We start from the raw sequence: 14524 nt of genomic DNA, 5'->3' as shown, positions 1-14524 counted from the left end.
GCGATCCGTGTCACGCGGCGCAAGCTGCGTGGCAAAACTCGAGGGCGTGGCTCTATGCACGACAGACAGACAAATCATCCCTGGTGGGCAGTGTGGAACTGTTGTTCCTGCCTGTATAACGACGCAATTGCCCGATCCACAAACGCAAAGGAGAAACAACGCGGCGGTCACACCGCCCCGCGCTGTCTCCTGACGCGGCTGTCTGATGGGCTTCACCGCCTGGATGTGGAGTTGTCGTCGCTGCTCTGCGTCTACACCAGCAGCAGTCGTACGAAAGATGAAGATCGTTCGAAAGAAGTTTTGCTGGCTGGCTGGCTGGTTTGTTGGCTCATTGGATGTTACGCCCGGAGGGAGGGAGGGAGGGAGAGAGACGCGTTCACCCAGAGCTCCGGCCTTTACCTCTAAAAACTTTATTTTTCTCACCCTTTTTTCGGGATTTATTTTCACCAACAGTAAGTGTCTTGCTTTATACACATCTGTGATCAGTTTGTTTGTTAATTTAGACTTCCTTTCTCTTTCTTTCTTTGTTCTTTTCTGTTGTTTTCACTGTTCAGTGCGCGGCTGCGCTCACTGCAGTGGAAAGGTGTGTTTGTTTGTTTTTCCGCACAATCCTCTACTTTTATTTTGATAGTTGATTTCATAATCACGCTTTTCTTTGCTTTCTTTTCGATCTTGAGTTCCTTTAGTAATCTTTGAGTTTTGTGATTCTTTTTCGTGTCTTTTTTCGTTCCTTTGTCTGGTGTGCTCCCACGTGTTTCACACCCGTGTTCGCACTGTACCACACCGGCCGGTGTGGGTGCAGGGCAGACATCCCCTTTAGAATCCCCTCTTGTTTATTGCTGCGAGCGTGTTTACATTATTTTATTTTTATTGGTGTGCTTTTTTTCCTACGTTTTCGTTTTTTTTCTTCCGCTTGTAAAAAAAAAAACCAAGGACTTAAAATAATTGTACTCTCTCCAGGGGAGCTTTGGGTGGGCAGCAGTAACAATAATCAGCAGAAGGTGGTCATAACACAGATTTGACCATCTTTATATGGAATTTTTGTTACGTTTCTTGTTTTTTTGGTAATTTTTTCCTGACTTTAGAAAGTAGAGAGGTTTGCTTTCGTAGTTGTGTGTGACATCTCACACACGTGAAGATGTCCACCCGACCCGCAACAACGTACGCGAAAGCTACCGCACCAACGCAAGACCCGTCTCTGGGGTCTGCAAGGCGCCTGCAGCAGCACCCAGAGCCTCCACGGGAGGCTGGGATCCGCTGCCCGGCTTCTCACGATGTTCCGATTGAAGTTTACGTGGATGCGCTGTGCGCCATCGTGCCAGGGGGCTCGATAAGGTACGCCTCCAAGGTGAGCGGAAGAGTGGTTTTCTTCATGGAGTCTGAAAAGGTGGCAAATGCCGCCATGGAGGAGGGGATGACGGTTGGCGATTGGCACCTTACCTTGGAGCCAATGTCATCACCGTCGGTACGCGTGATCGTATCCAACGTCCCCCCCTACATTCCCGATAAAGACATCCAAGATCACCTGGCTAAGTTGGGCACGCTGACTTCCAACCTTCAGCGTGTGCCTCTGGGCCTCAAAAATCCTGCCTTGAGGCATGTCTTGTCTTTTAGAAGGCAGGTCTACATGCTGGTGCCCAATGGGCAGCTTGAAGAGGGCTCCTTTGTGGTCATGAATGGAGGAAGGGCCCATAGGCTGTTTTACTGCAAGGACGTGCTAAAATGCAACCTTTGCAAAGCAGAGGGGCATGTTAAAAAACACTGCCCGATGACAGCAAATGCCCAATCTACCAGCGAGACAACGGTGGAAAAGGGTGATAAAGAGGCACACCCAACAAGTGACTCAGGAGAGGGTCCCTCACCACGGAGATCACACGAGGTGGCGGTAGACCCCGCTCCAACCCCAGCTACTGCCATGGAGACTGAGGCTCAGCCAGCCACCCAGTCATCATCGACAGCCGGACCTCTGAAGAGGAAATTTACGGAAGACTCGGCTTCATTATCTCCAGAGACCAGTGGGGATGAGGTCAGTCCCTTTAAAGATCTCCCAGAGTTGGAGTCGGACATCGCACCGACGCCTGGGGGAGATGCGGAGAGCACTGGTGGCAAGGACGGGGTCTTCGCCATCCCAGATGCCCCTAAAAGTGGGATACGCAGAGGGAAGAAGCCCCGTGCAAGAACCAAGCTCAAGCGCAAGACGCCTGATGAAAATATGGAGCCTGAGATGGAAGCGGAGGAAACCGCAATCTGCGAAGTGGCGAAGGACACAAGTGAAGAGGGTCGCACTTCAGACCTCGACGACGCGCCCAGCAAGGGGGCCGAGGCCTCCCAGGAAACGCGAGCAGCCAAGAGCGCGGAGGAGCCCAAACAGGACCCCGGCGAGGCAGCAGCGGGGACCAGGAAGAAGAATGAAGCAGCAGCACAGGAGGATAAAGGCAAGCTGTTTGCAGGCGACATTTGCGACGTTTGCAGACAGCGGTACAAGAACCGCCCTGGGCCGGGCTGTCATTACACGCACAGCCGCTTAGTGGATGAGGAGGGCGAGGACAAGGACTCGCGGCCCGCCACACCTGTCACGCGCCGCTCGGAGGACCTCAAAGCCAAAAAAGGTCCTGATGGGCTGGCAAACCCTAGCAACTACTGCGATTTGGAGAACAAGGAGACGGGACAACCGGAAGAATTGGTTTCCTGCTCCGACTGTGGACGTCCTGCACACCCGTCCTGTTTGGAGTACACTTCAAACATGATCACCGCCATCAAGACTTACCGTTGGCAGTGCATTGAGTGCAAGCGCTGCAACATTTGCGGCGCCGATGAGAATGACGACCAGCTGCTGTTTTGCAATGACTGCGACCGTGTTTATCACATGTATTGTTTCAGCCCTGCCATGTCTGAGTACCCAGGGAAAGGCTGGAGTTGCCACCTTTGCCTGGACTTACTCAAAGTAAAGGCATCTAAACCAACCAGTCATAAGATGGGATCCTAGATGCCAACATCCTTGAATGATGACTTAATTCTCAAGGGCATACCCAATTAGTAAACTCAAGTTTGAGCTACGGTTGTCTCCTGTTGCAATTGGTATATTAGTGGAGTATTTTATATCACAGAGGACAATATAATCTGAGTAGACCTAATGTACAACAACCAGATCCTATGTAATTTGTGTGCGTATGCGCCGAATTTTGAGAATGTTTGTAGATTTTATTTTTATGCTGTGTACCTGCTTGTGGAAAAGAGAGAGCAGTACTTTCCGCGGGGTTTTTCTTTTGTTAGTTTTTTTTACTGTTTGGCGTCGGGTTGGCTCCCCATGAGGGTGTGCTCACTGCCATTGCTTACCTAGGTACTACATGTTTTGGGTACCGACCATCCCCGTGTGCTGGCTGTTTACTCAGTGCTGTGTTTGGTCACCTGATATGCTACACGGTCTGCAGTAAGTAGTTACTGTGTACTGCAGCTGATGTTCTTTTTAATTATTGTAATGTTCAAGCTTGCTTAGGGATTTAGAAGACATTTAATAAAAGAATGGTAAAAAGAGGAGGGGAGGGGGGGGAGGGGAGGGGAGGGAGGGGAGGGGAGGGATGGGAGGGAGGTCAGGCAGGTGCCTTCGCCGCTATGGTGCTGCTAGCGCAGCAGCAGCAGGGGATCTGGTGATGGGTATTTTGAGGGTGAATTGTTTTCTTATTGGTGTCAATGAACACCGTAACACATAATGGGACTAATGTTACACGGGAAACTCGCATTAAATCATTGATTAAAAAAAATACAAACAAACGACATGATGAACGAAGTAAAGTGCCGAAAGACTGAGCATCTTTCTCGTCTGATCGTTTAAAAAAAAAGGAGGGAGGGGAGGGAGGGGAGGCAGTTGCCTTCGCCGCTATGGTGCTGGTAGCGCAGCAGCAGGTGATCTAATGATAGGTTTTTGAGGGTGATTTGTGTTTCTTGTTGGTGTCTATGAACACAGTAACACACAACGGGACTAATGTCACACGGGACACCCGCGTTAAATCTTTGATTAAAAAAGGGAGCACATAAGCAAACAAAAAAATACAAAAAAACGACAAGACGAACGAAGTAAAGTGCCGAAAGACCGAGCATCTTTCTCGTCTGATGGTTTTAAAAAAGAAGGAGGGAGGGATGTGCTCGTTCATATAATGTACGGTACCATCATGCTAGATGAGGAAAAAAGTATTCCTGGCTGGCTTTCTGGCTGGATATCACATCCGGAGGGAGGAAGGGAACGAGAGACGGACAGACGGTGACATCCAAAGGACGTGGCGCGCTGATGTCATATTCTACATTAGATTAGGACAAAAAGTTTTGCTGCCTGGCTGGACGTCACGTCCAATAGACGTGCTGGTTGCTAGCTGTTGTTGTTGTTGTTCCTATTGTTGTTGTGCTTGTTTACACGGGGAAGCCTCGCACCGAGTCACGTGATTCACTTTCAGGAGGGTCCTGCCAAGTTTTGCGTTTGCAGGATGGGGAGGGGAGCAATGCTCGTTATGTGTGCGTGTGTGCGCGTGTATGTGCGTGTGTTCTTTCGGTAAAGTCCTGTAGGTAAAAAATGAAATTAAAATTAATAAAACAATAAAATCAAGTGATGCAGCAAATCTGGCTGTGACGGTCCCACCTGATGACGGAGACTTGTGTTGCCTCCGAAACGTCGTGATTTTATTGTTTTATTTTTATTAATTTTAATTTAATTTTTTACCTACGTGACTTTACCGAAAGAACTAAGAGTATCTCTCTCATCTCTCTCCCCTCTGTCTCTCTCATCTGTCTCTCATCTCTCTCTCCTCTGTCTCTCTCCTCTGTCTCTCTCCTCTGTCTCTCTCCTCTGTCTCTCCTCTGTCTCTCTCATCTGTCTCTCATCTCTCTCTCCTCTGTCTCTCATCTCTCTCCTCTGTCTCTCCTCTGTCTCTCTCCTCTGTCTCTCCTCTGTCTCTCTCATCTGTCTCTCATGTCTCTCTCATCTGTCTCTCATCTCTCTCTCCTCTGTCTCTCATCTCTCTCCTCTGTCTCTCCTCTGTCTCTCTCCTCTGTCTCTCCTCTGTCTCTCTCCACTGTCTCTCTCCTCTGTCTCTCCTCTGTCTCTCTCATCTGTCTGTCATGTCTCTCTCATCTGTCTCTCATCTCTCTCTCCTCTGTCTCTCATCTCTCTCCTCTGTCTCTCCTCTGTCTCTCTCCTCTGTCTCTCTCCACTGTCTCTCTCCTCTGTCTCTCTCCTCTGTCTCTCCTCTGTCTCTCTCCACTGTCTCTCTCCTCTGTCTCTCCTCTGTCTCTCTCCACTGTCTCTCTCCTCTGTCTCTCATCTCTCTCCTCTGTCTCTCCTCTGTCTCTCCACTGTCTCTCTCCTCTGTCTCTCCTCTGTCTCTCTCCTCTGTCTCTCTCCTCTGTCTCTCCTCTGTCTCTCTCCTCTGTCTCTCCTCTGTCTCTCCTCTGTCTCTCTCATCTCTCTCTCCTCTGTCTCTCCTCTGTCTCTCCTCTGTCTGTCTCCTCTGTCTCTCCTCTGTCTCTCTCCACTGTCTCTCTCCTCTGTCTCTCCTCTGTCTCTCCTCTGTCTCTCTCCTCTGTCTCTCCTCTGTCTCTCTCATCTCTCTCTCCTCTGTCTCTCCTCTGTCTCTCCTCTGTCTGTCTCCTCTGTCTCTCCTCTGTCTCTCTCCACTGTCTCTCTCCTCTGTCTCTCCTCTGTCTCTCCTCTGTCTCTCCTCTGTCTCTCCTCTGTCTCTCTCCTCTGTCTCTCCTCTGTCTCTCCTCTGTCTCTCTCCACTGTCTCTCTCCACTGTCTCTCTCCTCTGTCTGTCTCCTCTGTCTCTCCTCTGTCTGTCTCACAGGCGGCTACCACCCCGTGCGGAAGGGGGACCTCTTTGACAGCCGCTACCACGTGGTCCGCAAACTCGGCTGGGGACACTTCTCCACCGTGTGGCTCTGCTGGGACACGCGGTGAGTGCCCCGAGATGTCAACCACCTCGCCCGGTGCGCAGGAGGTCGTGGGGGGTTCGATCCGGACCCTGGTGACGCCTGCTGTATACAGGCTGTTTAAAAGAGATGGACCCAATTTCAAAGCAGTATATTTTCACGATGGCAACATGGTACAATTACACGAAAAGTTACAAACGGTTTAATGAGTTATCAAGTTTTACTAACCATTTTATAAATGCTCTATGTGCCCTCCGCCGGCTGTACGGACAACATCGAGACGATAGTTGAATTCGTCCCAAACGCCTCTCAAAGTGTCTTCTTCCACTGAGGTCACCGCTGCCGTGATTCTGTTTTTGAAGTCATCCAGATTATTCGCTAATGGTGGCACAAAAAAACCACAATCTTTTGTGCGACCACGCTCTTTGACATTGTAGGATCAATGCCAAAACGCCGTTGAAACGCACGCTGCAACGCAATTACGGATTCAGTCTTGCTGAACTGCAGAAAGCAAAACGCCCCTTGTGTGTTGCGGGGTCACCGTCTTGCGAATGACTGAGGCGAGGGGCTGTTTGTGCGCTGGGAGAGGCATCGAGCGGTAATCATTTGAAACTCTATGCCCCTCCCACTCTATGCCCCTCCCACTCTATGCCCCTCCCACTCTATGCCCTGCCCTCTATAAGCCCCTCCCTCTCTGTGCCCCTCCCTCTCTGTGCCCCTCCCTCTCTATGCCCCTTCCCCTCTACGCCCCTCCCTCTCCATGCCTCACCCTCTCCATGCCCCTCCCTCTCTGTGCTCCTCCCTCTCTATGCCCCTCCCCCTTTACGCCCCTCCCTCTCTAAGCCCCTCCCTCTCCATGCCCCGCCCTCTCTACGCCCCTCCCTCTCTATGCCCCGCCCTTTCAAGTGGTAAGAGTTTCATTAATGGGCGGTTCGTGGTTGCAGAGATATAGCGATTTCAAATCGGGTCCATCTTTTTCAAACACCCAGTATTTGGAGTTTGAATGTTATGTACGCACGTTGAACTTCTTTCACACCCCGTTACGTAGCCAACCCCGCTGATTTCAGGTGCGGGGGAAGGACAACAAACTGAACACAAACAGAAGTTCTAAATAAATTAGTCTTCGTGTCTCTCTCTCTCTCTCCCCGTAGTCGCGTGGATTTTTCTCCAGGTCCTCCGGTTTTTCCCTCCGCGTTTAGAATCAACGTCACGCCTTTAGAGTATTTGGCTGCTGTACATTTCCACATCACGAGCCACTTCGTCGAGCTAAGATTGACGATGGCCAGGTCACTTCTGAAAAGAGCCTCACCTGGTCAAATTAAACATCGTTTAGTTTTCGTTATCATCCCCGTCATCTTTAAATCTCTCCCTCCTTGCACCCAACCACCGCAAATAAACTTCCCCTGTGCATTAATCAGTCCTTCACCTCCTTCACTTTCCTCTCTCAAAGTCCTTATCACCTCTTCATCATCGCCCATTCCCTTCCCTCTCCCCTCGCCCCTCCACCCCTTCCCGTCCCTCCCCTACAGCCAGAGGTCGCAACCGGGTACCCTATACCCGTACCCTACCCGATACCCGGCTACCCGTACTCGGCCAGGTACGGGTACGGGTACCCGTTTGCGACCCTGGTGCGGCCGGGTACAGGTACGGGTAGACCGTGAGTCCACTGGTGAGTAACCGTTTGTCACTCATTTCCCAACGTCTTGTCTCTTCTCACAATTCAAGTTCCTAGAATCAACCCACCCGCGCCTGCAAGATGGCTTCATCCCAGAGGTCGCAATCAGGTACCCGATACCCGTACCCTACCCGTACCCGGCCGGGTATGGGTAGGGTACGGGTACGGCCGGGTACGGGTACCCGTTTGCGACCCTGGTGCGGCCGGGTACGGGTACGGGTACGGAATCAAAACCCGTTTGCGACCTCTGCCTACAGCCCATCCGTGACCCCCACGTGCCCTCACGGTCACCGATTCCTCGGCCCTTGCACCGGCCCTGCCATCTAAATCGCTCGATATTTGGTCTCACGCTTTTTAGACTCTGCACGGAGCTCCTTGAGCTTAGGCGCTCTGCGTTGCAGAAAGAACAAGATCACGATCAGGGTCATCATCATCCTCACGGTCTTCTTGTCGTCGCAGGCGTCATCATCGTCACCGTCGGAACGTTGTTACCATCATCACAATCGTCATCATCAACGTCATAATCATTGTCATCATCATCGTCGCAATCACGTCACCGTCATCATCGTCATCATCGCCGTCGCCAACAATCGTCGCCATAGTCAACACCATCGTCATCATCATCGTCGTCATCATCATAAGTGTTGTCATCATCGCGATCGTCATCATTGTTGTATCGTCATTGGCATCATCATCATTACCGTCATCATCATCACCGTCGTCAGCATCATCATCATCATCGCGATCGTCATCATTGTTGTATCGTCACTGGCATCATCATCATCATCATTGCCCTCATCGTCGTCATCATCGTGGTCATAATCATCGTCGTCATCGTTGTCATCACCATGACGACTTCTCTGCCTCTCACCCTCAACTGCGATGGTTGCTCACGTCGCGCTGATGAGTGGTGATGAGCGGCGATGAGCGGCGATGAGCGGCGATGAGCGGCGATGAGCGGCGATGAGCGGCGATGAGCGGCGATGAGCGGCGATGAGCGGCGATGAGCGGCGATGAGCGGCGATGAGCGGCGATGAGCGGCGATGAGCGGCGATGAGCGGCGATGAGCGGCGATGAGCGGTGCCGAGCGGTGCGTTGCGTTTGCCGCGTCCAGGGCCAAGCGCTTCGTGGCGCTCAAGGTGGTGAAGAGCGCCCTGCACTACGCGCAGGCAGCTCAGGACGAGGTCAGCATCCTGCAGCGGGTGAGTGGCGGCGACACTCCGGCACCCGGCGCGGTCTGTGTCGCGCGGAAAGCGTTCCACCTCGCGGAGGGTGAACAGGAACCGCTGAACGAGGACACCCCAGCCACCCCCATCCACACCCCCATCAACACCCACTCCCACCCTCCCCTACCCACCCACCAACATGCACCCCCCACCCACCCACTCCCACCGACCCCCACCCACCCCCCGACCACCCCTACCCACCCACCCCAATACACCCCCCCCCACACCCACCCCCCCCACCCACCCACCAACCACCCACCCACCACCCCAACCCACCCCCCCACCCACCCCCACGCACCCCACCCACCCCCACCCCCCCACCCACCAACCACCCACCAACCACCCACCAACCACCCCTACCCACCAACCCCAACCCACCCCCCCCCTACCAACACCCACCCACCCCCACCCCCCCACCCACCCCCACCCTACCCACCCCCACGCACCCCACCCACCCCCACCCCCCCACCCACCAACCACCCACCAACCACCCACCCACCACCCCTACCCACCAACCCCAACCCACCCCCCCCTACCAACACCCACCCACCCCCACCCCCACCCTCCAACCATCCACCACCCCTACCCACGCACCCCAATACACCCCCCCACACCCACCCCCCACACCCACCAACCACCCACCAACCACCCCTACCCACCCACCCCAACCCACCCCCACCCACCCTCCCCTACCCCCACCTACATGCACCCACCCCCCCCCCACACCTACCCCCACCCACCCACCCAACCCACCAACCACCCACCCACCACCCCTACCCACCCACCCCAATACACCCCCCCACACCCACCCCACCCACCCCATCCACCCCCACCCACCCCATCCACCCCCACCCACCCAACCCACCAACCACCCACCCACCACCCCTACCCACCCACCCCAATACACCCCCCCACACCCCCCTACCAACACCCACTCACCCCCACCCCCCCACCCACCACCCACCCACCACCCCTACCCACCCCAATACACCCCCCCACACCCACCCCCCACCCACCCCGACCCACCAACCACCCACCACCCCTACCCACCCCCCCCCACCCACCCCCTCCCATTCACCGGCGTGTCGCTCACAGATACGGGAGGCGGACTTCGAAGATCCGTACCGGGAACGAGTCGTCGCTCTGCTCGACAACTTCAAAGTGTCCGGGCCGAACGGAATCCGTATCCCTCCGCAGGGTGGGGCGGTGGTGGGGTCGGGGTCTCTACTTTAGGTTGATGTGCCTGGCGCCCTCAGGTCCAGCAGTTCGTGAAATGGCACGTCAGATGGGAGTGGTGGGGTTGTTGTTGTTTGTATTAAAGTGGTGGAGTAGTTATGGTGACAGTTAAGAGGACAGGTGGGAGTGGTTAAGGATGGGATGGGGTAGGGGTGGTGATGAGGGCAGGTGAGTGAGTGGGTAAGTGAAGGGGTGAGTGAGTGGGTCAGCGAGCGGGTGGGTGAGTGAGTGGGTGAGTGAGTGAGTGAGTGGGTCAGCGAGCGGGTGAGTGAGTGGGTGAGTGAGTGGGTCAGCGAGCGAGTGAGTGAGTGGGTGAGTGAGCGGGTCAGCGAGCGGGTGACTGGGTGAGTGAGTGAGTAAGTGAGTGGGTGAGTGAGTAGGTGTGTGAGTGAGTGTGTGAGTGAGTGAGCGGGTGAATGGGTGAGTGAGTGAGTGGGTGAGTGAGTGGTTAAGTGAGTGGGTCAGCGAGTGAGTGAGTCAGCGAGCGAGCGAGTGAGTGAGCGATCGAGGCTGGGCGCAGGTTCGAGGGAGGCATAGAGACGGACGACTGCGAGCGTAGCGCACGGGATGGCACAGAGCTAGTGACGTGGCGATTGGTGCGAGGATCAGAGGGTAGGTGCAAAACCGTCGGGCTTCCCTTGACGTCACGGTGGACATGTGCATGGTGTTCGAGGCGTTGGGGCAGCAGCTGCTGCTGTGGATCGTCAGGGCCAATTACAGCGGCATCCCCATCCCCTGCGTCAAGACCATTATCCGCCAGGTGGGGCCCGTCGTCACCATCGTCACGCAATATTTTCATCGTCAGCGTCATCCATTAAGGGGCCGTCCGTAAATGACGTCACGCGATTTTGGACGATTTTTCACCTTCCCCCCCCCTCGTCACACGGCGTCACAAAAAGTCAGACCCCCCCCCTCTCAAATATGACGTCACAAAGCTCTGCCCCCCCCCCCCCCCCGCCAAAACCATATTGAATTATTTTAATAAAAACATGCTTCAAATCGCTTTAAACTATTGTCATTGTGGTGCGTATTTAATGTGGCGCTGCACTCTGATGTTGTAGGAGTGTTGTTATAACAATTAGTGTTGTTATAACAATTATATATTCATTTAAAGTTGCGCATTTTGACGTGACGTCACATTTCTCAACCCCCCCCCCCCTCGTCACACATCGTCACAAATGTCTGAACCCCCCCCTAGGTACGTGACGTCATTTATGGACGGCCCCTTTGAGTTGCAAAAGAACTAAACGCGTTCGTCAATGACACCGCGGCGCCTTGAAGCGGATGAACATGTGGAGCACAGCTGACGGATTTCAGGCAATGGGGGCCTTCTTCGTAGCGTGCGTGCAATGAAGAAGGGTCATTGCCCGAAACGTCGCCTATATATTTTTTAGTAATATTTTGTGAACAGAAAAGGCTTATGTCACAGATGTCCCGTCGGGGCAGGTCAGAACGTCGCAACAACAAATACTAAATCGCAAACACGGCGGGAGTGCAAAGTCTCGTTCAAGTAAACAAATCACTTTTTTTTTAAATACAAATAAAACTAAAACAATGTTTATATCTCGGCAGGCAAAACCCCACCATCGATTCGTTTTCACAAGCGACGACTCGACGGAAGCGGGCGGCTTTCCGTCGAACCCGTTTAATTTTATTTTGCGAAAGAGACGCGCAATTTGCGGTGTGTGAGCGACAGTCTGCCGTCATCCCTGTCACGTGTCCCCCACGTGTCCCCCACGTGTCCCACCGCGTGTCCCCCCGCGTGTCCCTCCGCGTGTCCCCCACGTGACCCCCCACGTGTCCCCCACGTGTCCCTCCGCGTGTCCCCCCACGTGTCCCATCACGTGACCCCCCACGTGTCCCCCACGTGTACCCTCACGTGTCCCACCACGTGTCCCCCACGTGTCCCACCACGTGTCCCCCACGTGTCCCACCACGTGTCCCCCGCGTGTCCCCCACGTGTCCCCTCACGTGTCCCCCCACGTGTCCCCCCACGTGTCCCCCGCGTGTCCCCCCACGTGTCCCCCACGTGTCCCCCCACGTGTCCCCCACGTGTCCCACCACGTGTCCCCCACGTGTCCCCTCACGTGTCCCCCCACGTGTCCCCCCACGTGTCCCCCGCGTGTCCCCCCACGTGTCCCCCACGTGTCCCCCCACGTGTCCCCCACGTGTCCCACCACGTGTCCCCCCACTTGTCCCCCACGTGTCCCCCCACGTGTCCCCGCAGGTGCTGCAGGCCCTGGAGTACCTGCACGCGCGCTGCGGGGTCATCCACACGGACATCAAGCCCGAGAACGTGCTGCTGTGCGTCGGGGACGACTACCTGAGCAGGCTGGCCGCTCACGCCACGGCAGGCCGGCGCGCAGCTGTGCCGCTGCAGGTGTGCGCGCACCTCCACCGCCCCCCCCACCAACCCCCCACCAACCAACCCACCCACCAAACCCACCCACTACCCCCCCCCCTCAACTACCACCTACCCCCAGGCTGAGTCGATCTAGGGGAGGCCCGGGACCGGTTCAGATAATCGTCACCGATCTCGGCCGTGAGCGGGAATGGAATTCGGGTCGCCGGATTTGTAGCGCAGCGTAGCGCTAAGCCGCTACACTCCCACCCCACCCGCCTCCCCACCAACCCCCAACAACAACAACCGGCATTCGCCGCTAAGTGGCGGTGACGTCACCACTGCGCTTGTGCCAGGCTATGTGCACCTTGAGGCCACGTGAAGTGTCCCAGGTGCCATGGGTCGACTGACTGAGATGAGTGGCCGATGCACCACCTGTGCCCCCTACTGTGCCAACTCGCTGTGCTATAGCCACCCGGCGCTCCGCTCGTTGTTGTGAACGTCGCTCCTCCGCCCCACCCGCCTCCCCGACCATCCACACACTCACCTCCCCACCCACCCCGCCTTCCCATCATCCGCCTTCCCATCGTCTAAGCAGGATGACCGCGAATCGCAAAATCACCGCTAGATCCACCGGGCACTGGATCGCGAGCGCGCACCGGAGCGTCGTCTCCCCAGCCGTAACAGACGGCGCCCGTCGTTCCGCTCCTCGCAATCATCCGCAGGAACCTCCGCGCAGGTGGAGGGAGCAATCGTACGGCAGGAGGGAAGAGGAGGAAGAGGAGAAACGCAGAGCGGCGATGGCGACGACGACGACGAGCGAAGGAGCCCCGCGACCCCAGCGACGACTCCGCCCGGCGAGGAGCGACGAGGAGGAGGAGGAGGAAGAAGGGGGGGCGATGAGCAGCGGCGATGATGGCGAGGGATGGGGAGCGACGGGAGGGGGCGAGGGTGGGCAGGAGGGCATCGAGTTTGGGGAAGAATGGGGGGTGATGGGGAGGGAAGACGAGGAGGAGGGGGGGGCAGGCGGCAGCGACGATGGCGGGGATTGGGAGGTGATAGGGGGCGGTCACGGCGAGGACGGGGGAGCATTGGCGAGGGAGTACGGGGAGGATGGGGACTTGATGAGGATTGAGTATTGGGAGGCAGAGTTGGTAGGGAGGAGTGAGGATGAGGAGGGTGGGGGAGCAGGGGGGAGTGAGCATGGGGGAGAAGGGGTGAGTGAGAACGGGGTGGATGGGGGAGCAGGGGGGAGTGAGGATGGGGTGGATGGGGGAGCAGCGGGGAGGGAGGATGGGGTGGATGGGGGAGTAGTGGGGAGTGAGGATGGGGGAGAAGGGGTGGGTGAGAACGGGGTGGATGGGGGAGCAGGGGGGAGGGAGGATGGGGTGGATGGGGGAGCAGGGGGGAGGGAGGAGGGGGGAGCGGTGACCTTGGATGAACTCTCTTCGCCAGCCACTCCGCTGCACGGTGGGTCCCACGTTCGTCTGCCGCGGTGTCAACGCGGAATTTGAACGTTCCCCTTCCACAGAAATGTTTCGTTCTGCCCAGGAACGGACGCAGAGAATAAACTATAAAACTTAACGATGAAATAAAATATGTTTAATATGCCAGGTAAGGCCCGCTGAGCTGTGTAGCTGTTTTTTCAGAAGCGAGCTGGTCGTCACGAATGAGTGCTCAACAAAGTGGCTTGTCATCATCACGTGGACATTTACAGCGGCCAAACACTCTAAACGCGTGACGTTGTTGATTTTAAATGTGGAGGGGGAAACCGGAGGACCCCAGAGAAAAATCCACGCGACCACGGAGAGAGAGAGAGAGACGCAAACTCAAAATATACAGCAGGCATCAGGGTTGGGATCGAATGCACGACCTCCTGTACACCAGGCGAGGTAGTTAACATCTCCTAGCCACCGTGATGATGATGAGAGAGAGACACGCACAAACTCCAAATATACAGCAGCAGGCGTTAGGGTCGGGATCGAACCCACGACCTCCTGTATACCAGGCGAGGTAGCTAACATCTCCTAGCCACCGTGGCACTCAATGCTGGCTTCCGTCCCATCTCTTGGCACCCACCAAACAGCTTTGCAACAAATGAGCCACAATACCTCGCTGTTCTCGTCA

At 55.5% G+C, this 14524-nt stretch overlaps 2 protein-coding genes across 2 annotated transcripts in view; both read left to right on the top strand.

The window, feature by feature from the left end:
• The window catches only part of LOC144945685 (SRSF protein kinase 3-like), a 56478-nt gene that overhangs the window by 19752 nt on the left and 22202 nt on the right, over positions 1-14524 (top strand). The window contains exons 3-9 of the mRNA XM_078874252.1: positions 5835-5943; positions 8709-8796; positions 9916-10003; positions 10710-10816; positions 12284-12436; positions 13123-13386; positions 13789-13867. Coding sequence (XP_078730378.1) covers positions 5835-5943; positions 8709-8796; positions 9916-10003; positions 10710-10816; positions 12284-12436; positions 13123-13386; positions 13789-13867 — 888 coding nt within the window. The remainder of the gene's footprint in view (positions 1-5834; positions 5944-8708; positions 8797-9915; positions 10004-10709; positions 10817-12283; positions 12437-13122; positions 13387-13788; positions 13868-14524) is intronic.
• On the top strand, positions 967-3013 carry LOC144945718 (uncharacterized). The gene has a single exon (XM_078874287.1). It carries the CDS (start codon positions 1139-1141, stop codon positions 2984-2986), a length of 1848 nt encoding a protein of 615 aa, XP_078730413.1. The 5' UTR covers positions 967-1138; the 3' UTR covers positions 2987-3013.

This window comes from Lampetra fluviatilis, chromosome 38 (assembly GCF_964198595.1).
Source record: "Lampetra fluviatilis chromosome 38, kcLamFluv1.1, whole genome shotgun sequence".
NCBI lineage: Eukaryota > Metazoa > Chordata > Hyperoartia > Petromyzontiformes > Petromyzontidae > Lampetra > Lampetra fluviatilis.
Note: the sequence above shows the minus strand (reverse complement) of the source record. Positions and strands in the feature narration are given on the sequence as shown.

Bases quoted from the DNA above. Each gene is read 5' to 3' on its own strand.
- LOC144945718 (XM_078874287.1), top strand. From the start codon at position 1,139: ATGTCCACCCGACCCGCAACAACGTACGCGAAAGCTACCGCACCAACG.